This window comes from Phalacrocorax carbo, chromosome 11, assembly GCF_963921805.1.
Source record: "Phalacrocorax carbo chromosome 11, bPhaCar2.1, whole genome shotgun sequence".
Classification (NCBI taxonomy): domain Eukaryota; kingdom Metazoa; phylum Chordata; class Aves; order Suliformes; family Phalacrocoracidae; genus Phalacrocorax; species Phalacrocorax carbo.
The window spans coordinates 12,078,286-12,103,761 of record NC_087523.1 but is presented as its reverse complement, the minus strand read 5'-3'; the positions used below and the strand labels follow the sequence as shown (position 1 = coordinate 12,103,761).

Sequence of the window (25,476 nt, the reverse complement as noted above, 5' to 3'; positions counted from 1 at the left end):
AGACGCAGCCCTTCTCGGCCTCCCACCGTTCCTACACCTCACTTCACCCGCCCACCCGCCCCTCTCCCCCCGAGCCTCCCGCCGGTTTTCGGCCTCTACTTTTCTTCAGGTCTCCGCGGCTGCTCTGACCAATCGCAGACCAGGCAGCCAGGCAAAGGCCAATCGCACACCTCCTTCTGACCTGCGCCCCGCCCCCTGGCGGGGCTAGCGAGCAGCCGCGCGCACATCCCTCCACCCCTCCTACACACACCTTCCCCCGCCAGGGACCGTTGTTGAGGCGGGCGGCGTGGCAGGGTGGCTGTGAGCCACGCCCACCGCCCTTTCGCGCCATTGCGAGCGCGCGCAGGGCCCCGCCTGCGGCCGCCGCGGAGCCAATGGGAAGCGCGCCGAGGCGCGTCCGTGGGGGGCGAGGAGCCTATAAAGGGCCCGCGCGGCTGGCGGGAAGGGTAAGATGGCGGAGTAGGTGCGAGTCGGCGTGGCTGATGCTCATCGTGGCACGTTTCCCACGTCCCCGCGCGGGAGGCGGGCGGGTCCTCTCGCCGAGGGTGCAAAACGCCGAACTACGCACAGAGCAGAAGTATCGACTTAATTTCATTTTTGCACCGAGGCGGGTGCTAGGTGGTAACCCACAAAGCTAGCACCCCGCACCGAGACACTGCGAGGTCTTTCTGCAGATCGCTGTGTCAGTCACAGCTAATACTCCCGCCCCCCAGCTGATCATTGGTTAGTTTCTTTCTCACTTCACCTTAAAGGTACAGCTCCCTTTTAATTTACCACGGATGCTCAGAGATCAAGGGGCTTATCTGAGTAGGGGGTTTTCTGGCCTATGGACTTGATTTGAGGTATTCTAATGAGGACGGTTCACCTAAAGGACACTTAGTTTTAGTTCTTATCAACATCCCAATTAACTGTCCTCCTTGACTATACACTTTATCACCCAGCTTTCAGTGAGGCAGGATGTTCCCTTTTATCAGTCTCTCAGTTCTCCTCAAGGATATAGTTGTTAAACAAATGTTTCCCTATCTCTCAGCTCCCTTCTCTGGCTGCCAAATTCTGTTTTGTCAGGTTCGCATGGTGGAGGAGGAGAGCACCGCGCCCGACATCATGCCCAACATCAAGATCTTCAGCGGGAGCTCGCACCAGGACCTGTCGCAGAAGATCGCCGACCTCCTCGGCCTGGAGCTGGGCAAGGTGGTCACAAAGAAGTTCAGCAACCAGGAGACGTGGTGAGGCAGGGGCGGGGCCGAACTATGGCTCCTCACACAACAGCCTGCAGCAGTCCCAATGACAGTCAGACCCAGGAAATAGATTTAAGGACCTCCAGTTTTGAGGGGAGCTTGGCAAAGATCAACACCCTTCAAGGCCATGCCTACAGCTTTCCCAATGGGTTTCTGCAAGTGCAGCTGGACACCAATGAGCTCCTGACTATTCTGAGGCAGTGTGTGGTGACCCCTGACGTCCGGGACTGCAAACTCTACATCTATAGCAATATGTATAGACTGCAAACTCTACATACATTACAAGCAAGAGCTCACCCTCAAGTTCAAGGAGTTTCGGGCGTCCTGCCACCGCATGGCAGCCGTCGACAAGAGTCCTACCCACATGCTTTCTGCCATCACGAGCAGCTTCCAGGTGCTAAGCAGCCTCATCAAGACATTTGTGAGGCTGGTGTATGTCATGTGCTCATAGACCCAGTACCAAGAGCTGCTGACTCCTTTTTGTCCTCCCACCCCTTTTCAGCCCTAACTTTTTCTCAACCTCTACTTTTTTTTTTGGCCTCCCACCTCTTTTTAGTCTCTATTTCCCTTTCGGCCTCCCACTCCCTTTTGTCTTCACACCACTTTGAGGCCTCCCACCCCTTTTTGGCCCTCACATTTTTTTCAGCCTCCCTCCTCTTTTCAGCCTCTGCTTTCGTATTCATCTTCCCACCCCTCCTCCGCTTATACTTTTCTTTCTGCCTCCCACCCCTTTTTGGCCTCCATTTTTCCGGCTTCTACTTGTCTTTCAGCCACCAAGGCAAAGTGCAGAGCCTTGTGTTCTTCCTGTCGTCAAGTGCCATTCATTAACAGGCAGGGCTTCGAGGCAGTGCAGTCACAAGGCAACAGAAAGAAAAAAACAACCCTCTGCAGAAAGGCTTTCTGCATGAAAATGCATCCTTGATTAAGTGGCTGGTGGTAATTGAGTGGCAATTGTATGCAGGAATGTGCCAAGAGAGGGACAAGGGCTACTTGTCTTGATTGACATCACCATGAAATTTGATGGTGTTAATGTGCTGCTTAAAACTTCCTGGAAAATACATTCTCAGGCCAGGAAACATAAAGGCAGTTCTGATTAAATGTGTCTCCATAGAATTGGGTAAATAAAAAGGGTTTTTTGCCATTCATGTACTTTCATGTTCTCATTAATTGGACAATAATTTACTTTACCATTTCCAAAGCATGAGGGAACAAAAGCAGCTCAGGCTATGAGCTTGTTCTTTCTGCTACCAAACCAACTCATGCTTGTCTGCATTGTAGACCACAGGAAAATTAAATAAAATTTGGATTTTAAGTAAATAATTCAATTTATTATATTTTGCTTTCAGAATGAAGCAAGCCAAGTGGAATTAGGTGCTTTAATTCTGAATAAGGGTGTCTACACAGGAACTGATATACTCCAACACACTTTCCCATCCAAACTTCGCTTAAGCTATGATCATTTTCCTGAGTGTCCTTTGACAGACAACCTGACTCACAGGCCAATGGTTTTCAACCACAGAGCCTCTCCCTTTATCCCTTTTAGGCCAAGAACCAGATAAACACCTCCCTCTTCAAAGCTGGTTCTCCTTGTCCCTTCTTTGGTTAATGGCAATGCAAGCTGCTAATAGACAAACCATGGCAAGGAACCTCATGAGCAACCTTTTTGGCTTTGTTTAACTAAGACTTTGGTGCATTAAGAGCTTCTCCTCAATCAAATCTCTGAGATTATCCTGTTCTAAGAGCTTCGCTAGTGATAGTAATAAATCGTTAAGGTAGGTGGACTTTTGTCCTCATAACCAAAGTGCTTTCTAACCTACATTGTGGTAGCTGAAACACTGAAGGATAGCAGGGACTTAGATGGCATACATGGCCATTTAATTCTGCTGTGAGCAGTGCAAGGCAGCAAGATGACACAGAGCTGGAGAGACTATGAGCGGCTGCAGCACTGAGCCCCTGGCTCTGTTTGCCTTGGAGGAAAAGAAGGTGTCATCTACCAGCAGCTCCACAAAATGTTCCCTCCCCAGGGGCAGCTTCCACCAGCTCTCTGGGGCTCCTGAAAGCATGCTTGGCCTCTAGCTCAGAAAGGCAAAAAAAAAAAAAAAAAAAAGAGCCCACTGCCATCATTTCACTTTTGAAATTGGATCAGTCCATGATTCAGCCAAAGGGAAAGAGACTGAGCACAGCATCCTTGAAGGAAAGGGCAAAGAAAATAAATTATTAGTATTTTTGTAGACTAGAAGTTTGCAAGACAAAAAAGCAAAAGGTTATCTTCAAGTGAAGAAGCAGTATCCTTCAAAAATTAAAAACTTGCTCCAACTTGATAATGTTGACACATCATCCCACCCAACCTTTGAAGCTAATAGCCAGGGACCAGTCCCAACTGCTTGGGCTCAGCGTGGCTGTCTGGACACAGCTGATCAGACAGCAAAGCTCCTGTTGCCCCTGCCTGTCCTTGACTCTGTGCAGCCTTCAGCTGAGGCACCTGGGCTTCTGTTTCTGCTGGAAAAGCTACAATTTCTCTTAATGAGAACCTAATGGCTGTGAAAATCAGAGAGAAACGTGAAATGGCGGGTGCCCAGCCTGTGTCGCTGCCCCTGCAGAGCATTGCCGTGTCCGGAGCTCCGCAAGGCATTGCCCCCAACTCCGGGCTTTGCTCGGAGGTAGCTAGAGCACAGTGGGAGCCGGTGGGAGCCGCACAGCGCGTGGCTGTGGCTGCGATGCTGTGGCACCCCCGAGTCACTCGCGGCACTGCAACAGGCAGCGTCCAGCAGCATGGCGAGCTGACGGCCGGGCGGTGCTGCCCGAGACGCGCCGGGGTGGCCCCTGTGCAGCGCCACGCACGGTGCAGCAGCCCGGCGAGGCGGCGCCTGCACAGCCTGGCGCGGGGGTACAGCACCTGCGAGGTGACGCCGGTACAGTGTGACCCGGCGGTAAAGCAGCCGGGCAAGGCGACGGCCGAACACCATGCCACTGGGGTACCGCATTACGCCGCGGGACTGCGGCCCGGCGAGGTGACGCCTGATTAGCGCAGGGCAGGCCCTGGCAGCCTGCGGCGGCGGAGGAAGGAGGCAGCGGGCACGGGCACACTGGCATGCTGAGGTAACCCCCGCCTCGCCGCTCCTCACCCGCCGGGGTCGGAGGCGGGCGGGGGACGCGGGCACGGCGCCCGGCGGCGGGGGCGGGTACGTAGTCTCTCCCCTACCCTGCCTCGCCCCGGGTCCTCTCGTGAAGGAGGGGAGCCAACATGGCCGCCGGGGGGGGTCGGCTGTCAATCACGCGACCAACGAACCCCATGTCCCGTGCCGGCCCCCCCACCCCCCCCCCCAGGGCCACGCTGGGCAGGGCCGTTGGCCAGCTCCGGCCGCGGCTGCTCTGACCAATCGCAGACCAGGCAACCAGGCGAAGGCCAATCGCACACCTCCTTCTGACCTGCGCCCCGCCCCCTGGCGGGGCTAGCGAGCAGCCGTGCGCGCGTCCCTTCCTCCGCCCCCGCCAGGGGCCGTTGTTGAGGCGGGCGGCAGGGCAGGAGGCGGACCTCTGAGCCACGCCCACCGCCCTTTCGCGCCATTGCGGGCGGGCGCAGGATCCCGCCCCTGACCGCCGTGGAGCCAATGGGAAGCGCGCCGAGGCGTGTCCGTGGGGGAGAGGAGCCTATAAAAGGCCCGCGCGGCTGGCGGGAAGGGTAAGATGGCGGAGTAGGTGCGAGTCGGCGTGGCTTCGCTCACCGTGTCGCGTCCCCGCGCAGGAGGCGGGCGGGTCCCCCCGTGGCAGCCGGCTGCGGTGCGAGGCGGAGCGCGGAGGAGGAGAGCACCGCGCCCGACATCATGCCCAACATCAAGATCTTCAGCGGGAGCTCGCACCAGGACCTGTCGCAGAAGATCGCCGACCGCCTCGGCCTGGAGCTGGGCAAGGTGGTCACGAAGAAGTTCAGCAACCAGGAGACGTGGTGAGGCGGGGGCGGGGCCGCACTACGGCTCCCGGCGGGCCGCGGGGCGCTGCCGCGCTGGGCTCCGCACGGCAGCCGCGCAGGGGCTGCTGGGACTTGTAGTGTGGGGCGCGGGGTGGGCGCCGTGGCCGCGGCCCTGCGGCCGGGCCCGACTCTGGGGGAACGGCGGCTTGGCTGGGGCCGCCCTGGGAGACCTCCACTGAGCGCGGAGCACTCCTGCTGGGCCGAAGACCTGCAGCGCATCCCGTCCCTTTCCCTCCGGGCAGCCGGTGTGCAGCGGCCGGCCGGGGCCCCGTCTCCCGGGGGCGTCCTTTAGCCGCGGTGCCGTTGTGCAGCGCGGCCGGCTCCGCTCGGGCAGCTCCCCGCCCGGAGCCACCTTCTGTGGAGCAAGGCACGGGGCAGCATGGGGACCGTGCCGCTGGGCGCCGGGCCGGGACTGACCGGGTGCGGGGTGAGAGGGAGCGGGAGCAACCGGCCCGGTAGAGCGTGACACGGCGAGGAGCGGCGGGGCCCAGGGGTGGGCTTTCGTATGGGGGGAGGCCGCGGCCGCGGTGCTCGGCGGAGAGCTCCCGGCGGCGGGGAGCCATGTGCTGGGCGGTGCAGGGCCCCGGCGATGCCTCTAGCGGCCTCCGCTGAGAAGCGCCCGCCTCCCGTGCGGGCTGTGCCGCGGGGCGCCCGGCGGGCGGGGGGCGGGCGCTCTCCGCACCTTGGCCGTGCGGCGCTCCCGCACGCGGGGGAGAGGGTTTGTGTCACCCGGCCGCGTTGGCAGAGCTTGGAGCGGCGGCGTTCCCCCGCCGGACGCTGCCCCTGCCACCCCGAAGCCAGGAGCGATGGGAATGCGCCTCTCGAGGTTTCACCCACGCTGATTAGCCTCTTCCATGCCTAGTCTAGACTGTGGTGACCTGAGGCTTGACAGTTTTTAGGGCGTAGCTGGTGCCTTTAAACTACTCTGAAAAGCATCAGTTTTTAAGGTATTGATAAAATTCTTCAGGAAAGAGGCTGACCCCACCTTGCAGCCCATGACACAGTTGCAGCCATGCAGTCTGTATTCCCCTCAACCTAAGAAACCTAAGACTCATCTTGGTTTCTTTCTCTATGCTTTAGAAGTCTTGCTGCTATCCTACCTGAAAAAGCTAAAAGAAAGGAGAGGCTAAAAACTGTTCAGAGCTCTTCAGGTTTGCCTTAGAGAAGACACTAAGCATGTATACACCATACAGTATAACACAAAGAACTTTGAATGATTGCTCCAACCCACTCCTTTCTTCTGGAGATGGTAACTTTCTCCAGGAGAATCCAGGATGTACATATGATATAAAATATTATCTTTCTATTGCATGGGTATTCATTGTACCTGAAAGCTTCAGAGGGAGTACAAAGAGTTGCAAAAAGAGTCTGTCTGATTTACAGCTGTTCCACTGTTCTCATTGTTCTATATTAACTGCTCTTATCCATCCAGTTGGCTGGCCAGCAGGTTCTTATGTCAGCAGGTCATGTGACTAAGACCTAATAGACATCTTATTTACCTGGAGATGACAGTTGTGTGGTAATGACTGTTAATTCATACACTTACCTGGCAGAAACATCTTATGCTGGCTGAAATTCTTCATGCTGTAAGTCAGTGTGCATTAAAGATGACAGCAGTTTGCTGATGGATATAGAGTAATAAGACTACAAATACCTAACAGTCATAAAAAACATGTTGAAGAAGAGGGAAGGAAGATCAGAGAATGAAATATTAAAATTAGAAATCTAACCTAAGGCGCTCTATAAATGAAGCCATTGGGGTGGGTTGGTTGATTGTTCACTTGCTCCTAGAGTTTGTTGTGGAAGCAGTCTGCAGAGTGGGTGACCATCTCCAGTGCAGGAAGAAACAGTGGCAGAGCTTTGTCCTTAGTAGACTGACTTCTGGTTACTTCCATATCTGTGGCAGACTTCCCTACACTGAAATGTTGGAATTATTCAGTGTTTAACCTGTTCCTATGGAAGGCCTTATGCAGCATTGCCCTGTATGAAACATCAAACTGAAGACCACTGTTTTCTTTTCTACTCTGCCTCTGGTGCAGATGTCTTGATACATGCACTGAAGCTGGCAGTTTGCTGCTGGCAAACAGGAGCTTAGGCTTGTATTCAGTCCCTTCATCACAAGGATTGGTGTGCATTGCATCCAGGAGGAAATTAACTCCTTTCCAATGTGAAATACTTTCCCAAGTTAAATGCTGGAGGGCTTCTCTGGTCAAGCCAGTTGACAGCCAGCTGTTATGATTCTAAATCTAATAATCAGTTGCAGCATAGCTTCTGGTAGAAGTTTTCCTTGGCTTTCTTGCTGGCCATCACCCATGCTTCCTTTGTACACTACTGCTTTTTAGCTGAGGTGGTTGTACTTCTGATTCAGGGGGAATAAGGCCTTTTCTGGGGTGTTTACATGTTCACCTTGTGCTGAGATCAAGAGTACAGGCTGAGTGCTTTTAGCCTTACTGACTGAATCATTAAATGCAATCAGTGAGCAATGTAAAATAGTTACTGAGCAAATAAGTAGCAGTGTTCCTGCTCAATACCCTTGATTGTATGACTGTCACCCAGTGACCCTTGGGAATGCAATCCCTTGGTTGTTCTGCAGGCATACGTGATGGCTGTGTTTTAATTTGTATTTGGATATAACTCTCCTTTCTTCATCTGTTCCTAGCGTGGAAATAGGTGAGAGTGTACGTGGGGAGGATGTCTACATTGTGCAGAGTGGCTGTGGTGAAATCAATGACAATCTGATGGAGCTCCTTATCATGATAAATGCCTGTAAGATTGCCTCAGCCAGCAGAGTCACAGCTGTCATACCCTGCTTCCCTTATGCTCGGCAGGACAAAAAGGACAAGGTAAGGGATGTGGTAGAGGTTTCTGCTGGTAAGAAGAATGCACACTTTGAAAGTCCTGACTGTTAGATGGGGTTAGATAAAGTTGAATGTGTAGAGGAGGAGATATAACTTATTTTCATTTCTTTAAACCTCAGGGCATCGGACTGCAGATTCATCTTTTCATAAAGATTTAGTTCTTCTTGAAAATACACCAAGCTGTAATCACCAGTTGATGAAAAGATGCAATGTTAATGAGTACTCCTTTTAGAAACTGCCTGTGAATCATTGCCTAGAAGTGGAAGACTGACATCTTGATGAAGGAGTTGAACTTGTCTTAAATACTGTTTTTTCCTGTACTAGAGTCGAGCTCCAATCTCTGCCAAGCTGGTTGCAAACATGCTGTCTGTAGCAGGTGCAGATCATATAATCACCATGGACCTGCACGCATCTCAGATTCAGGTATGAGCTAAAATCAGGGAAGTACTTACCTGCTCTGATCTGAGCCTTTTTACTGCCTTGCAGGCTTTCCAGCAATCTGCTTTTTTCAGACGCAGCAGTGATCAGGACTTGGGAGCGTGGGATTGGAAGGGACTTGTAGAATCAGTCAGAAGAGGATGGGGAGATGAGTAACAGGTTCATCTGTAAATGAAATTATAGCTGTTCTTGATCAGACTAAGCATAAGGAGTCCTCTGTAAATGAATGTTGGGCTAGTAAATGATCCATGCAACTTTATTGCCCCACAGTGTCACTGTGTATTCTTAACAGGTCCTTTGAGGAATTTGAGATGGAGAATGTTTTTATCAAGAATCTTCTTACATACTGAATAGAGCTTTATGATATTTACTGAATTGTCAGGGAGAAGTGAGCAATGCTTTGACAAAGTGGCTGGTAACAGTGCAGCCCTGAGGTTAGCGCTGGCTCCAGGTGTACTGGCACAGCTTCTTGTGAGGGTTCAGTTGACCAGGACAGTGATCTGATAGCTTACTGATGACAGGATGGGCAATCCCATTGTATCCATTCAGTGCCACCCTTTTGCATAAGTTGGCTTTAGTTCCCTTCCAAGCTGCTGGTGAATTTAATTATTCATGGGTTTTGCTGGCTTAGTCTCACAGAGCAACTGAAATCTTAACCACAGCTGTGTGAGAGAAGTGGCAAGAATATTTACCAGGTTGAGGAGGGACAACAAGCTGCTAAGTTATCAGTCTTGTCTCCACCTTGAGCAAGTGATCCAAGACCAAGAAACCAACTCAGTGCAACTGAGAGGGGTGTGGCAGAGGGGAGGATGTTTATTGTGTTGCTGCAAACACTCTGAATCCACAAGGGTAAGAGATCTACTGCCTGGTGAAGTAGGTGGGCTGGCTGTCATTTTAAGTTGAAAATGCAGTCATTTACACTTCAGTATGATTTCTTCCAGTATAATTTGCTCAGAAATATTTTGTCTCTGATGGAAAAAATGTGGGGGCACAGTTGAGAAGGCTTTCAGAAAGCTCATGAAATAAAAGAACCGAGTGCAAGGGCTATGCCTCTTCCCTAAGAAGCTTGGAGTTGTGATTTGTGTCATAGGGTTGACCTTTCACCAGCAGCAATGGTGAGATTCAGTTGAATAATTGGGGTTGTGTATGTAAGCTTCTAACATCTGGCTGGTTTCAGCCTGGGGCTTTAGTTGCTGGGTACAGAAGAAATGATGGTAGTAAGGATCTGTTACCCCTATACCTTGAAGCATTCCTCTAGAGTAGCTACCCCCACTCTCCTTCCTATTGCTCCCTGTCCAGGATTAAATTCTGGCTTTTAATGACCTTTGAGGTTTACCTGGAGGAGTCTGCTGGGTCAGTGTGAAGTTGGGGAACCAGCTGCATTAGTTTAAAAACAACTGTTACTCAAGCCTTTTTCATAGCTTTCCTGTAGATGCAAACAATGTAGGTAATGAGCTTTAAAGATTGCCTTAGTAAACATGCAGCTAGCTGCTCTGAAAATGAGTGTGTTTGCTGGTTTTCTGCACCCCGTTAGGACAGAACTAGTTCCATGTTACGAAGGTGTCAGGTGTGAAGTGTTATTTATGCTGCTAAACTATTTCTGGCTCTGAAGACTTGTTATGTGACTCCTCTGTGTACGCCAGAGGCTAATGCTCTTGTATTAAGGGAAGTAGAAAGGAAAGCTGAAAGCTGTGGAAAGGTGGTGGCTGCATGCTTGATCATATAGAAGACTTCTTCCAATTGATTTTGGAATGCAGCCTTCAGCTACATCTGTTCCTGTTGTCTTCCCTGCAGGGTTTTTTTGATATCCCTGTTGATAACTTATATGCTGAGCCTGCTGTATTGAAATGGATCAAAGAGAATATTGCAGAGTGGAAAAACTGCACCATTGTTTCACCAGATGCTGGTGGAGCCAAGAGGTAAGCTGTCAGACAGCTAGCTTGAGGTGCTTCTATACTTGAATTCCCAAGAATGCTTGTGACCTTAAGACATGTTCCCTCTGCCAGCCTGCTGTCTGTGGCAGCTAGTGAAGAGTGGTCAGATATTCTTTCTAGGGAATGTTTAGAAGTTTCTTGGGTTACATGGAGAATTAAATAACTTCTAGAATCACAACTGCATAGGTAGGAATTGCACGATTACTGCATCCCTTGGACTAAACCAATTTTTTGTAGAAGGATAATTATGCAGGTTGAATGAGGGAATTGTAGGTTATACACCTATGCCAAGGCAAGGTTACTGTTGCTGGTTAATAATATATTTTTATCCAGGTTGTTTTCTTTGTAGTGTTCAGCATAGTCTATTGAGGCATTTTCTTTATTTCCCTTGATTTGAATATCTAGCTGGGACTTAAGCCTGCTGCTACTCTTCTGTGAGAGCAAGGGAGATATAGACTGTTCCTTTCCAAAAAGCAGCACACGTTATAGCACATTTCTACTTTGATAGTCTGACAATCTTCCATCTTTCTGCAGATAAACATGCCAGTTTGGGCAGGTCAGAATGTTCTCAGGTGCTTATTAGGGTAAACTAGGCTATTCCTTGATGCTTCTGTATAAGGGCTACTTGTGCACAGCAAAGGGATGCAGATGTATTCTTTAATCAAGGACTGTCACACCAAAATGTTGGTGCATACTGACCTGATTAACATATTAGTGTGTTTTAAGCTATTACAAACAGCCAATAGATACTACTGCTGTAGGTTGCTGCGTGTCTTCCTGTAGCTTTGTTGTGGCCCATGTATTGGACAAGACCTTTTGTATATTTGGCTACTTCTGTAGCTTGTTGCATTATGCAGTATATGAAATGCCAAGTCAGACAGCTGTGATCTGACTGAAAAAAACCTCTTCAAAAGCCACTTAAAGTGGAATGTGTTGACCTTAGCTGGTGCAATATTTTATGGAGACACTGCAGAACTAAATACATTAGTAAACAGTTTAGTTTACAGTCTCATGTAGGACTCCCAGGGTGATAAGTCTGATCCAGTGAGGCTAGGCATCTGCTCAAGTGTAGAATGTCTTAGGGGCACGTGTATTTTGTTCCTTCTCACTCTTAATGCTTGTGAACTCTTCAGTATTCATTAGTATTGACATGTAAAGTTTAGGTCCTTCTAGTAAGGTTGTTCTGTGGTCACTTTAAACAAAATAAATGTGAGGTGGTAGACTTGCATGTCTTGGGCATGTACTCCTGCCACTGTCCTTGTGCCAACGTTTGCATGCATGAATAAGTTAAATGCTTGTATGAGTGCAAGTAGATACCTGTTGTAGCACAAGTTAAGCCTTTCCAGCGTAGTGTTTATAAAGACGACAAATTCCCAAGCATTCTGATCACTTCAGGTTTGCCAAACTTGCTGATTAAGGTTTGTTTTGAGCTTTAAATGCAAATTGATTTACAGTAGTAAGGATGAAGAACTTTTATCTTAATCTAGTCGTTCTCATGAGTAGAGATTAGATCAGAGATTGCAGTTTAACTGCTTGAAGGGAACTAAGACGACTGTCTTCTATTAATTGCTTGGGACCAGTAACAGATGTGGTGACATCTTCTCTTACTGCAGTGGCAGTTTGTGCTTAATAGTTTTAAAAGAGATTCAGCTGAAGCTGTTGTGTGGAGTTAAGTGTTGTTTGGAAACTCTTCTCTCTTCAGAGTGACCTCCATTGCAGATCGATTGAATGTAGACTTTGCCCTCATTCACAAAGAGCGCAAGAAGGCCAATGAAGTGGATCGCATGGTGCTGGTGGGTGATGTGAAAGACCGAGTGGCCATTCTGGTAGATGATATGGCAGACACATGCGGTACCATCTGTCATGCTGCGGACAAGTGAGTAGGGCTGACTGATTCTTTCCTAAATGAAACCTATTGTTAATGAACACTATATTATGAGCTAATCAGACTATTTGCATGTCAAGTTTCAAAGTAACATAGTTTCTTGATTATTTATCTCATGTCATACAAAATAAGTAAAAAGCCTAGTTAAAGTTCTCATTGGGAATAGCTAGAAGACTGCAGTGCCTTTTTATTTGAAAAATGCTGGTGTTTGAAGGTGTGTCTTCCACTAGACCATCACTGACTATGCTAGGTGGAATTAAGTGCTGTCTGGTCCATCAACTTAAGGTCATACATCTGAATTTCTAAGCTTTTCAAACTTTCATATCTTTCAAGCCTTCTACACTAGAAATGCTGGCATATGCAACACTCAGTATTAAATGTCTGCTACCTTGCATTGGCAAAAATCACGGCAGGTGGTTTGTACTATATAGACCAAATGTCCCAGGGCTAAGAACAATATTTCTTAACATATACCTTGCCTGTGGTGGATTTTATGGTATTAAACTGTGTTCTTCCCCCAGATCAATAGTGGGCTGGAGGAGGGAATCAAAGGTAGCCTATTGATTAGTGTATGGTATTGTCGTCTTTTATGCCTACCATGTGCCCTACACTAATGCCAGTTTAATACTTCCTAAGAATTTCTCATCTTTCTCCTTTCCCCTCCTTTTAGGCTTGTGTCAGCTGGAGCCACCAAAGTTTATGCCATCTTAACTCATGGAATCTTTTCTGGGCCAGCAATTTCTCGGATCAACAATGCCTGTTTTGAGGCAGTTGTAGTCACAAACACAATACCCCAGGAGGACAAGATGAAGCAGTGCCCTAAAATCCAGGTGAGCATCTGCTTTCTCTTCTGCCATTTCTGGGTGCAGTAGCACTTGTCTGTCCCATTGGTGGGGAAAACCCCATAATACTGTCTAGTGCTTACAGCAGTTTCACTGGTACTTGAGTCAGTAGCAGTGTTGACTAGTTCTTTCATTCCTGTTGCTGTAGAATAACAGACCTGTTACACTGATAAAATGCAGCTTCTAATCCAGCAGATCTTAAACAGTTCATTTAAGTAAATTTTTTTTCAGGGCTTGTTCTACCTAGATCAGATCACTGATCTTATGGGGACATGATACAAGCAAGAGTTGTATCTATATGCTTTGGAGGGGTGATATGTTGATGACATGTAATACTGAAGCAGAAGTAGATAGATACACACTGAAGCTAGCATTACCAACTTCAAATATTACTGTCACCTAATGCCCAGCCCTTTAAGCAGCGTGTCCCTTCCTTTTGTGAAGCAACATAGGCCTGGTCTGGGGAAGGTGAATGCTTCATGTCTGGTCATAACAGCAGTGTAGGTGAGCTGGAGAGGGAGTGCAGTCTTGTCCCATGGACGTGTCTTTCTGGTTTGACTAAAACCAGTTGACCCATCTCCACAGTACAATGTTCACATACTTTGCCATCCATATGAAAGCTAAAAGCTGGTCTCTTGATGCTCACTCTGTCTTGGGTTTTCCATTTAGGAAAAGTACTACGGCATTTTGTTCCCCAAGCTGAGGCTGACATTCCTGGAAGAAAAAAAATTGGCTCTGCAGCCTTGAGCTAGGCAGAACTTGAGTTTTCCTGTGTTAATGGACAGCTGGAAGTTGCAGCTTTACCTGAGCATTCAGGCATAATAGGTCCATCAGAAGCTTCAGGTACTGCTATAGCATACACACAGCTAAGGACACCCTAAATACCAGCTCCACAGCACAAATATATAGGACATAGGCATCTGGAGAAGTTCTTGAAAGTGAATGGCACTGCCAAGACTCAACTAGTACTGTGTTGTAAGCGTAGCAGGTTCCCCAGTACTGATGTTCTGGTGACAAGGAAGTTCAACTGGTTGAAGCTGCAGTGAATTTTAAGCTGCTTTTGGCAGTAAATTATAACCTGCTTGCAAACTGCTGTTGGATTGCATTTTTCTCAGCACTAACTTCAGGATGATATTCCTGCAGCTGAGCACATATAAAGGATGTCTAATGCTTCAACTTCTTTCAAAGCTCCACGCTAGAGTTAATGTAGGCAAAATGTTACACTGGTAATCAGTATGTAAATAGCTGTAGTCAAAGATTGCAGTGGAGTAGTTTTTCAGGCTCTGACTTAACACCTCACTCTTCTACACTAGAATCTGATGTTCAGTGTTGAGAAACAAAGAACTAAAGGGCTCTGTGTGCCCTGCAGCTCTTAGGTTTTTTCTTCCTTAGGAAGAACTTCTTGTCCAGAAGAAACAAAATTTTAAGTACATACTTCACTTAGTTTCCTTAATGCACTGTGAAATTGGTGCTTCTTACTGAAACTACATATATCGAAATGCTTTAGCTGCTGGGGTTCAGAGCTAGTTCTGTTACGACTTGGTTTTTCCCTCCAGTTAACTGGGTTACCCCGCCAGGTGGAGCCAGCACAGCGACCAGGAGCTGAGCGGCAGCACAGCAGCTTCATCTTTCTTAGACTGCTGGCAGTGATGGTAAAGCCTCATGACTCAAGGGAAGTGATCTGATCTTGATTTAGACTCCCCTAACCTGCAGCCTACACAAAGTGAATAAGAGTTCTAGGGTAAACAGACTGAGCTTAGGGAGTCTCATCAAAGAAAAGTGACAGTAGGCTGTCATCCTGACAAAGATCAACAGTGAAATAATTCTTGTAGTGCTATATGTAAAATATCTTCAGAATTATATGTAATTAAATCCCAGTGCTGTATAGGAGTCATTTGTCTGTATCTGGCATGTTTTAAATTTGTGTGATGAGTTGACTTTTTAAGTTCTTCCTAACTTACCAGCTGTTCTTCCGGGCTTGATGTCTTAGTGACACTGATGCCTCTTTCTTCCCCTCCAGGTGATTGACATATCAATGATCCTTGCAGAGGCCATCAGGAGGACTCATAATGGGGAATCTGTCTCCTACCTGTTCAGCCATGTCCCTTTATAACAACAGATGCCAGCTGCTGCTTGTATGGCTTTTTTTTAAAAAACCAAAAGTTCAGCTTGTTGTAAAGTTCAGTAGAAGACTCTGCTTGTTCCAGTGCAGTTCTCCACAGCTCCTCCTGCTTAAGTCAGGTTTACTGACTCTGATCCCAACACAGGGAGGCTGGGGGGGGAAAGCTTATCTCTAACACTCCAACTCCACCAGCAACCCTGTGCATCAGGGCTCATCAGTAGTACTGACTCACTTCTGCAGATCTGTGGAGAGCAGGACTGACACATGGCTAATTGCCACAGTTATTCTGAGTGGGGGGAGGGAGAGGGTTTGTCTGTGGGTGGGGTTAGATGACCTGGCATGCACACCCTAAATTGTTTGGGAAGTAGAGTTCCCTAGGACATGTTGATCCAGATCTACAGCAAAAGCCTGAGAGACTCTGGCTGTCTTACCACTCTATACCTGACAGAAGCCTTTGAAGAGTGATGGGGAAGGCTTGTATTTTGGCCAAGCTCAACCCTAGGTGAAGCCCTGGGGGATACCTGGGAGATGGTTCTGCTCCAGCTTCTTCCCATGAAAGGAGATCAGCATAGTTGCAAACTTGAATTTGTCTTAATTATTGATGAAATTAAATGCCCTTTAGTGTGCTACACAGCATAGTGAAGGTAAGAGCATAGTCTGCAGTACTGCCTTGCTATGTTAACTTAGTGGTGAAGGTGCGTCCTGGACAAGCATTTTTCTCCTTATGTGGAGGACTCCATGGTGGTTGTATGCTTTAATTTCTAGTCTAAGCTAAAACCATTTCCTCAATTTCACAGCTTACTGTTAGCCTTGCTAGTGATTAGAGGACTGCTGTTATGTACTATAGCTGCACCTTGGCTTGCTGTGCAAATCCTTGATCCCTTTTTTACCAGTACGCTAGTAAACTGAGCCTCTTTTTATCCCACAGTAGCTTAGTTGTTGCATCTAGGAAGTGCCTGCTCAGACACAAGCTTTGCATCCAGCTGTCCTAGCTTCTCATTGCCTGCAATCCTGTTGTCCTGTAAGTTACTGTCACATTCTGGTTGCTTGTCCTGGTCACTGTTTGACTTGCCTTGAAAGTATTGGTCCTTGCAAAAGATCTTAAACCAAGGACCTCTTAAATAAGAGGATGCAGGACTACAAAACCTGAAGAAGCCCTTGAAGTGGGTCTGATGCTGCTAATAAGTGCTTATGGCCGTGGGTTGAAGAGGCTGGTAATACGTAGTACTGGGAAAACTGTAGATCTAACACCAACCTGACAGGCAGCAAAGTGCCTGAAAGAAAAATACCAAAACTAGAGCTGGCTGAGGCTCCTGGATGTAGTATCACCTGAAACTTGAATACTTAGTAACTGTACCAGACAATCGTAAGGTAAACTATTAAGTCTCTCCTGGACTCCTACGGGGTTATAGGCCAAGCTGGTTTATGCTCTGGTTTTTATAAGCACTCCTGTTTCATTTGTTTTTTAAGCTGGAGGAAGGGAAAAAAGGAAAAGAAGGAACTAGAAATCACTTGCTAGAGTAACCAGCATTGCTTTGAGAGGCTAGGGGCTGGGGTATAAGTGGAACTGGCTGAAAGACTTGGTTAATATCTAGGGAAGTACTGCTTTAGTTGTGCCTTTTACTGAAGACTTCTCTCCCTTCCTAGAACTCCTGTCCTGTGGCAACATTAACGTTTCTATTACAGTGTAGAAGGTTTTTTTTTGCATACAAATTGGTGTTTGTCTGGAAAGTGTCTCTTGCTTCTTTGCTTTGCATACTGCACTGAGCTCTACCAAGTATTGATTCCTGTTTCCTGTACTAGAGGCCCTGCTGCTGCACTGCCCTGAGAGCCAAGACATCAGAGCAGCAGTGTGAGAATTTCCAGCAGCATTTGTGTTTAAACTTAAGACCTGATGAAGGAATTAAACTTTTATTTAAAAACCGTGGCCTCTGCCTATACATGCTTCTAAAAACATTGCAAATGTGATGTGCATTTGAGTTGGGTGTCACTTGCAGAGTAGATCATGGAGTAGTGTTATTTGTAAGAGACCTTGGAAGGTCATCTAGTTTAACCCTCTTGCAGTGGGGCTGACTGTGAGGTTCAGCTTGGCTGTGCTCACATTGAATTGAAGAAAAAGCTTGGGACCAAGCTACTTCTCTTAGTGGGTAGTGGCTTTTGTCTGTATCTGATTTCCTAGGCTTACTGCACTACCACCTCTAACAGTTATCTCTTGTACTGTTCAATTATATATTGGAGCAGATCTGTTAACAATGTTCAGGTAGGGGAAAACCTGAATAGTTTATCAAGTACAAATAAAGAATTCTCAAGTATCTCGCACAAAGCTAATGGTCAGAGGCAGCAGGATTGTCCTGAGAAGTGCTTGTTCTAACTAAACCATGATCCTTTCTCAGTGTGTATTGTTGACTGGGAAAGCATAAATGAAGTCAGAAGGCTGAGATAGCAGGTCTAGAGAAGATTCTTTGGCCTTATAATAGACTTCCAGGTTGAACATTGCTTCAGGAAGCATGACCATGGCCTCAGTAGACTTGCTGAGGACCAGTACTGTCATTCATCTGTTAAAACGTATTTCAGTACTGGTCAGTAAGGGAGCTGTATTTTTATTTTTCCTCAAGTAGCAGGGGAGTGATGGGACAGACTTGTCCTTCCTTAGAGAAGAAACAGAAATGATTTTACAGCCAAAAACTTGTACAAAAGTGACCATTGCTATTCGTGTGTATATACTGTTTTCTTAGTTACTTTAATAAAATCTGGAGGTTGGGGGGGCACAGACTCAAAATGCTGTGTGACGGCACTGTAGCTCTTAAAAGGATGGGTGATACATTGGGAATGAGAACTCTCTCAAGGAGGTAAAGCTCTTCTGCTCTGGAAACCTTCAGACCAGAAGGGCTGGACAATTTACCAAGGTTCTTTCCGTAAATTAGTAAGAAAGTGGTTTGTTTTTTTAAACCTATTTGTAGGCAGATTGTGTCTGACTAGAAGTGACTGTTGTGCTATTAGGGCAAGCATGGCTGCCTTTAACACATGGATGTAGTATAATTAAAAGCACTGTCCAGGACAGTCATGGGTGTAGTACCAGGCAGCCATGGGAAATGTGTCCCTTCACTGCTGCATGGGCTGGGAGGAAACCAGCCCCTGAGGTGTGAATGGCAAAGAGCCAAGTTTCTCCAGTGGCCTCCAAGTTTGGGAGTGATGCAGAGATGCTCATCCATTAGCCCAGGGAAGTTCAGCTCCAGCAGCATCAGCTATGCTGGTGCTATCATGAGCTACCTGCTGCAGTGGAGAGGATTCTCCAGTCTGCCCTGGAGAGAGCTCCTGGCGTGACAATGGAGCATGCAGGCTGCTTTGGAAGTGAACTGTGTGGTGTCTTCTCAGGCTTTCTTCACAGCTGCTGAAGGAATAACAGAAAGCAAGTCATGACTTCCCCAGGAGGAAGTCCCAAGTGGGTAACTTGCTGTGCTTTAGTTGGAGAGCTGAAAGGGCAGGACAGAGCTTCAGCAGCTTTCTGTGCCACAGACACAGCCAGAGTGTGGCTGCAGGTGTGCAGATGCTGATACTAGTGCCAGTAGCTGTCTCATGTCTGTCTGTCTGCTGCCTGCAATAATTGCAGCAGCAGAAGGGAACACATCAATCAAAAGTCAACTTAGCCCAGCTCACCTGCCTGGGTAGCTGAAACTAATGTGCAGGATGGGGATGCCACAAGCCACTGTGAAAGCTGGGCTCACCATTTGTGCCTTGCAGGCAGCAGGACTTGTCTGCTCTTTGGAGCAAGATGAGACACATCTCAGATTGCTCTCACTGGCAGCTCCCTCTTGCTGCTTCTCCCTGTGCCTTACTAGCGTGCAGATTATTTCTCATCTCCTAGAGTCGGTGTTCCTGTGATCTAGAGAAAGCAGCAGCTTGTCTTGCTGCTATTGGGCAGTGGGAAAGTAGTAAGGGTTAACAGAAAACCCTTCTCTAAACGGCAAGGAGCAGCAAAATCCACAGGTGGGATGACCCTGGTGTAAGACACAACAGCTCGAGTATGCTGGCTGCTTTCCTGGGGCTCTCTGCTCCTGCCCCAGTGGAAGGGAAGGGTCAAGCATAAAAAAGTAAGCTGGCCCTGGGAGAGCAGGGGGACTGGCTCATGGCTGGGCAGTGTTGGCTGAAGGGGGCTCAGGTCCTGGCTATTTGCAGTAGTGCCCTGCCTGTCTTTGCAGGCAGGAGGCTGGAAAAAAGCTCTCTGATCAGCTAGATAAACCTCCTGCCTCCTCCTTCCTGTAGAAAAGAATAAAGCGTTCCTGGAAATGGCCATTGGTGAGGCTGTATCTGAGCCCTGACAGCTGCCTTCTGTGGAAGATTTAAAACTCATCTAAAATGGCTGGCAGTCATTCCCTTCTATTTTGGGTCAGGGCTGTTTTCACTTTCCCCCTATCTGTTGATGTCTTAATTCTTTTGTTATAAATTATTGAAAGAAGAAATACCAAAACACTTGAGAAAGAAGCAGGTTGTGTGGTTACAGGAGGCTTTGCAAATTTGTCAGGGGAGAAAGCTCTCGCTGGGATATAAGCTCCTTTCTTGCTCTTTGTGCAAGATGGGTTTTAAAAGCTCCCCAGCTGCAGGCCCATGCCTTGCCTGCTGGAAATGCAGAGGGTTGGCTTTAGAGCTGTTCCAGCTGTGGTTTGTAGGAGCATGGCTGTGGCTGGTTCTGGGAAGGGGGAGTTTCCCTTTCCCTACTTGTGTGGCCGCTGTGGCGTTGTGCCCAAAGATCCCAGGGTTTGCAAAGCTTTGCAGCATTGAGGAGATGCAACATGTCACACAGGAGCTGTGCCTTGGCTGAGGTGGGTACAGCCAATGCTGGCAAGGGGCTGTGCACAGGGAGGACAGGGAACGGGTCCTTTGCACCTGCTGCCTGCCAGGGACAAAAGCTACATCAGACTGCAGCATCTGCAGAGGAGTAGTGTGTGGAGAAAGGCAGGGAAAGGGGGAAGGCGGGCACAACTGGGAGAGTAAACACATGGTAAAACACCTGTCTGACTATTTGCATAAATGCAAAAAGTATTTCCTGCCTTCATTTTGAAACTGGGTGGGTGTTTCCTTTTGGTTGTGCAGGAAAAATGAGCCCTTTCTCAGCTTGGGGTGGACTTTGTGATGCAGGTTCTGCAGGGTGGGTTTGACGGATGCTTGTGCAGGCAGCCCTGCCTGGGCTTGCTGTGCCTGGCTATGTGACACCCTCCAAGGGGGCTGCAGTGACAAATCAAAGCTGCTCTGGGTGCAGCCTGGCCTGGGGCTTTGCCTGCAGCCTTCTCCTCCCCCCTTGAGGGATGGGGACTGGAGGCTGTTTGATGTCCAGGCTTCTCTGAGTAGCAGCCACATCTAAGGACCTGGCCTTAGATCTTGGCCTTTGCCTTTTCTGCATACACCAACTATTGGCATTTCTTTAATTCAGAGCCCACTTGCCGGCTAGAGCAGGAAGGTGCCTGTGTCCTCAGGACTTGCTGCAAAGGGCCACCTCCAGCCAAGCCCCGCTGTTGCTGGAAAGCACTGAGCCCCCCCTCCCAAGAGGACAGCCTTCTAGGAAAAAAAAAAAAAAATAAATAAATCACAAAGCAAGTGTTTACTCAGACTTCCTGGGGATTTTCTCTGCAAAATCTCCAATACACCCAGAGGAGAAACCCAGACCCTGCCAGGCCAGGAGGAGGTGGAGGCAGGTGTGAGTTGCTGCAGTGCAGTGGCTCCCCCTGGTACTCTACAGTAGGTTCTCCCTTGCTGTTACACTGGGATTTCTGCAAGGGTTTTGGGAGCCTGCCATGGGACGCTTCCTTTTTTTTCCTCTTTCCGAATTCCCTTCAGTGCCTACAGGACCCTACTGCAAGGCCTCCCATGCATCCTGGCCCTCCAAACACTCCCCATGCTCGTGGCCAGTGGGCAGGTGCCCTATGGACTGCCACTACCCTTCCTGCTCCTCAGCCCAGCTGGGAACAGATAGGCTGCCTGCACTCACAGTCAGCTTTTCCCCCACCAAAGGTATTTTTCCACGCGCACCCCAGCCCATCTGGTCGGTGCTGGCTGCCCCCCAGGCTTTCTGCACCCTATCGCCTCGCTACAGCCAAGGGAGAGCCTCTGCCCGTGAGCGTGGTCTGCTCCTTGCACATACCTGCTGCTGCTCTAGTGACTGGCTCTCCCCAGGAAGTGCCATGGCTGGAGCCGGTGTAGCCACAGGTTGGGTGCGGTGGTGAAGCATTCCCCCACAGCTGTGAAAACACGGTGATATTTTTTTATCCCCAAGGGCTTGCTTTATTAAACAAGTTCTGCTTTGGGGGGTGGGGGCAGTGGTGGATGCATCTCGGGGCACATGCAGAGGGCACAGCTGCCCCCGTGGCTGTGGGGTACCTGCTTCTGGGGAGGGTTTGGGGCTGGGACGGTGGCCCTGGTGTCACCCGGTTCCCCTGAGGGCCACCCCGCTGCCCCTCACAGCTAGCACTGTGAAGCTGGGTGCATTTCCGCAGCGTGTGCGTGTGCAGGGGTGTGTGCGAGTGGGCAGGGGGCTGCGTGGGGGCACGTGTGTGCCCAGGGCGCGCGTGCAGGGCTGGGTGCGTGTGCGGGGGAGAGCGGGAACCCTGCCTGTGGGTCCCCGCCGCGGGAACCGCACTCGCTCCCGGTCACACGCGCGCGCCCCGCGGCCCCTCTCCCCGCGGGCGCGCGGCCCCGCCCCTCTCCCCCGCCGCGGGGCACCTCGGGAGCGGCAGTTCTGCCGGGGGCGCCGCGGCCGCGGCAGCCGGAGGGCGGACTACACTTCCCAGCAGGCTCAGCGGGCGGCGGACAGCCAATGGGCGCGCGGGCTGGGCGGTGCCCGGGGTATATAAGGCGCCGCCCCAGCCCGCTCGCTCTACCCTCACCTGGACGCGGAGCGGGACGGCGCGGCGCAGCCCAGTACCAGGCACAGCCCAGCACCAGGTAGAGCGGCGCCTCTCGCCGCGGGGCTGCCTGCGCCGGCGGGTCTGGGCTGTGCGGGGAGGGGGGCTTGCGCGCACGGCTGCTGCAAGGAGGGGCTCCCCGGAGCCCCCCCTGGGCGGAGGTTGCGGGCGGGGGTGGTCGGGGCGGACGGGCAGCGTGTCGCGGGGAGCGCGTCTGGCGGGGGTCTCCCCCGGTGGGCGCGGGCTCCGGAGGGGCACCGCGGGCGGTGCGGGGTGGCGCGGGGACTGGGGCGGCGGCACGCCCAGCCCTGCGCTATTGTCCGCGGCGGGGCCGGGCGGGGGGGGGGGGGGGCTGGGGCGGGCCGGGCCGCCTTTGTCTGCCGGTTCCCATCCCCGGGGACCTCGGCTGACCTCAGGGGGGTCCCGCAGGCAAAATGTGCGACAAGCCAGACCTCTCGGAGGTGGAGAAATTCGACAAGAAGAAGCTGAAGAAAACCAACACGGAGGAGAAGAACACGCTGCCCTCCAAGGAGAGTGAGTACGGCGGGGCGTGGGCTGGGGCCCCGGCGTTGGGCTGTGCGGGGAGCACGCGTTGGCTGCGGCCCGTGGGGCGGGTGTCCTCGGGTGCTGATCTCACCGCCGGGGCATCCGGTGGAGAGAGGCGGTTTGGGGCAGTTAGGCTCCGACCAAGAGGTGCGGGGTCAGGGTACGGCCCTCGGGCAACGGGCACAATCATGCCCAGAGGGCTGTTGCCCCGAGGTGTTGTCTCAGGGCACGACTTCCCTGAGGAGAGCTGAAGGCTGGTGCCTAACTTGCTGTCACCCATGTGTGTGTCTCATCACCCTCTGACTTGAAGTGTTTGTCTACCCCACCTGGGGTCAAACCATAAAACTGGGTGCCAGTGGGTGTTTCCACAAAAAAAGCAGCAGAGACTAATGGACCTCTCTTCTCTTGCAGCTATTGAGCAGGAGAAGGAATGTGTGAAGTCTTCCTAGAGTGAGGCACCCTGGCAGGAAGAGCTACCACTTGATTTTTTTTGCTTTGAATTAAATCATGTATTGGTTCGGGGTTTGTTTTTTTTTTTTTATTTACATAATGCACATGTACAGGAAACAGCTGTATTGCCTAGCCCACTGTCCAACCTTGCCGGCAGCTTTAGTGGGTGTGAGGAACAAAGTGTGGCCCTCTCAGTCTATTGGTAGCCTGGCCCAACCCCATCTCTGCTCAGCTGACTCCCACTGACAGCATTGATATTGCTGTAATGTGGTGGGGAGATGAGCAGGGGCTATGGAGGCTCCTGGGGACAGACCCCTTTTGCCTTGGGGAGTGGGGGATCCTTTCTGGCCTGGCCCATGGCCTCAGTCTGGCTTGCATACTCTTAACTGATGGTGTTCTGTAGCCTCACAGATTTTTTTTTGTCTTCCTTGGAGAAAAAAAAAATGAGAAGTTTATTATAAAATAAAAAAATGTAATGACCTACCTATGTCTTGTGGCTTCTTCCCTGGCAAAGGTTCAGGCTGCAGCCTGGCTTCCCTGGAGGGTGGGAAGGTGCTGCAGCAATGCTGGCAGTTTGGTGCCGCTCAAAGGGCTGCTATATGGGAAGGTTCCCTGCAGGGTGAGTCCAGCTTGGTGTTGGTGTAGTGCTCAGTTCCTGGGGGAGACCAGAGCTCTGCTGGTGTGGGGCTGGGGGCTCAGCTGTTTGAGGCCACTGTGTTCTACCAGCAATCCCACCACCACAGCAGTTTCTTGGTGCATCTTCAAGTAGAGGCTAGCCTGGGCCTTCCAGCCTACCTGAAGGCTGAGCCTCCTGCTTCAAAGAGGTTAGTGTTCCCTGCAGAAAACATCACTTGTGGAGCCAGGCTGGCTCCTCACATGCATGGCTGGAGGTGCCTGTGCTGGTCTGGGTCCTGCTGGTGCTGTGGCCAGGTGGGCTCTGGCCACCCAGCTCTCAGAGCAGAGCTCTCCCCTTGCTGCCTGGCACATCTCTTCACCTTGAGCCAACCTCCACCCTCGCCCTTGGTTGAAGGAGGTTTTTGCAGCCTGGTAGGGGTGGGTGAATGCAGCAGACCCCTTGGTTACCCTCTAGGATGATTCCCAGCCCTGCCTTGTGGGAGCAGAGATCCCCGAGTCCTGCAGTCAGCCTCCAGCGCAGTGCAGGTGAGGGGGAGCTGGGGTTTGATAGTGCCTTCAGGTTGATGCTGAGGCTTTCTGGGTACTGCCAGGAATTCCTCACCTCTACCTGGCCTGCAGGGTCACTGAATGGGCTGCTTATGGAGGAGGTGGAGGCAGACTTGCCAACTAACAGTTTTGGCCCATGTCCTTAGTGAGCCTGGTCAGCTGGAGACAAACAAGGGGCTGTTGGTCCTGTCTGGACACACTGCCTATCTGCCTAGTACCTCCACCCACACTGCCTGCCGAGAGCTGCAAATAACACTGCTTGTGTGACTGCAACTGCCTTCGCCCTTTAAAAAGCAGAATCGAAAGAGCTGAAGGTAAGAGGTTGGTGTTTGTGTGCTGTCAGTGTAGTGTGTGTGGTGAGGGTGGTGGGGAGCGATGCTGTGGCAGAGCTGGGGCTGCTGCTACACTGGGCTGACCACTGGGAAGCTCAGCAATGCCAGCGTGGCTGTGCCCCCTCAGTACCCTGATGTCCCCAGGGCAGCACCTTATTCTGGATGTGGGAATCCTCCCAGTGCCAACTGCTGGGGCGGGCTGCTGGGGTGCAAGCAGCCACTCATCACCTTTGCAGGGCTTGTCCCTTCTCAGGGGTGGTTTCTCTTGCTGGGCAGGGCAGGTTCAGCCCTGTGCTGGGGAGGGGGCAGGGAAACTCTTCAGAACCTTCTGTGAAAGGAGAAGGTAGAAAAGGTCATATCAGCAAGAGCTGGGCTTGGAAGCAGCAGGCAGGGCTCACAGACCACTAAAGGTTAAGCACCTTCTCACCGTTTCAGCATTTCCCCCTCCTGCAGAGAGACTGTGCAATCGCTTGGCCACTTGATGCACCCAGGCTGGGAGTTGGGTCAAACCTAGAGGTAAAGCCAACCTGAGCCCCTTCCCCATCCCCAAAAGCCAGAGCATAAGCTGAACCAAGTGAAGTTTTTGGGATGGAAACATAGAGTGGTAGACCTGGTCCCCTCTCCTCAGTGGGGCTTTTGGGGGTAGGGAGGTCTTGGTGGCTGACCACAGCACCCTGGCTGCTCCTGACACCACCCCAGTGCCTTTCCCTCCTGCACACTCTTAGTCATGCTGCAATGGGCCACTCTGTGGGCATGGAAAACCACCAGTTGACTTACCTCTCC

General features: G+C 50.5%; 3 protein-coding genes across 3 annotated transcripts; all 3 read left to right on the top strand.

The window, feature by feature from the left end:
• Positions 1-255: 255 nt before the first annotated feature.
• On the top strand, positions 256-2,544 carry LOC135315361 (ribose-phosphate pyrophosphokinase 3-like). The gene is made up of 2 exons (XM_064463135.1): positions 256-446; positions 1,066-2,544. The coding sequence occupies exons 1-2, from the start codon at positions 375-377 to the stop codon at positions 1,228-1,230; spliced, it is 237 nt and encodes a 78-aa protein (XP_064319205.1). The 5' UTR covers positions 256-374; the 3' UTR covers positions 1,231-2,544.
• Positions 2,545-4,905: 2,361 nt separating this feature from the next.
• Positions 4,906-17,211, top strand: LOC104049883 (ribose-phosphate pyrophosphokinase 1). The gene is made up of 7 exons (XM_064463133.1): positions 4,906-5,184; positions 7,868-8,051; positions 8,391-8,489; positions 10,299-10,423; positions 12,141-12,314; positions 12,994-13,153; positions 15,186-17,211. Exons 1-7 carry the CDS (start codon positions 5,063-5,065, stop codon positions 15,276-15,278), a joined length of 957 nt encoding a protein of 318 aa, XP_064319203.1. The 5' UTR covers positions 4,906-5,062; the 3' UTR covers positions 15,279-17,211.
• A 4,895-nt stretch (positions 17,212-22,106) lies between these two features.
• LOC135315360 (thymosin beta-15A homolog) lies at positions 22,107-23,662 on the top strand. The gene is made up of 3 exons (XM_064463134.1): positions 22,107-22,223; positions 22,613-22,717; positions 23,141-23,662. The coding sequence occupies exons 2-3, from the start codon at positions 22,618-22,620 to the stop codon at positions 23,176-23,178; spliced, it is 138 nt and encodes a 45-aa protein (XP_064319204.1). The 5' UTR covers positions 22,107-22,223; positions 22,613-22,617; the 3' UTR covers positions 23,179-23,662.
• Positions 23,663-25,476: the final 1,814 nt, after the last annotated feature.

What these genes read in the sequence shown, in the direction of transcription:
- LOC135315360 (XM_064463134.1), top strand. Translation starts at nt 22,618, where the DNA reads ATGTGCGACAAGCCAGACCTCTCGGAGGTGGAGAAATTCGACAAGAAG. An exon ending in CACGCTGCCCTCCAAGGAGA is followed by an intron (nt 22,718 to 23,140) that starts GTGAGTACGGCG and finishes CTTCTCTTGCAG; the next exon opens with CTATTGAGCAGGAGAAGGAA.
- LOC135315361 (XM_064463135.1), top strand. Translation starts at nt 375, where the DNA reads ATGGGAAGCGCGCCGAGGCGCGTCCGTGGGGGGCGAGGAGCCTATAAA. An exon ending in CCGCGCGGCTGGCGGGAAGG is followed by an intron (nt 447 to 1,065) that starts GTAAGATGGCGG and finishes CTGTTTTGTCAG; the next exon opens with GTTCGCATGGTGGAGGAGGA.
- LOC104049883 (XM_064463133.1), top strand. Translation starts at nt 5,063, where the DNA reads ATGCCCAACATCAAGATCTTCAGCGGGAGCTCGCACCAGGACCTGTCG. An exon ending in TGCACGCATCTCAGATTCAG is followed by an intron (nt 8,490 to 10,298) that starts GTATGAGCTAAA and finishes TCTTCCCTGCAG; the next exon opens with GGTTTTTTTGATATCCCTGT. An exon ending in GATGCTGGTGGAGCCAAGAG is followed by an intron (nt 10,424 to 12,140) that starts GTAAGCTGTCAG and finishes TTCTCTCTTCAG; the next exon opens with AGTGACCTCCATTGCAGATC.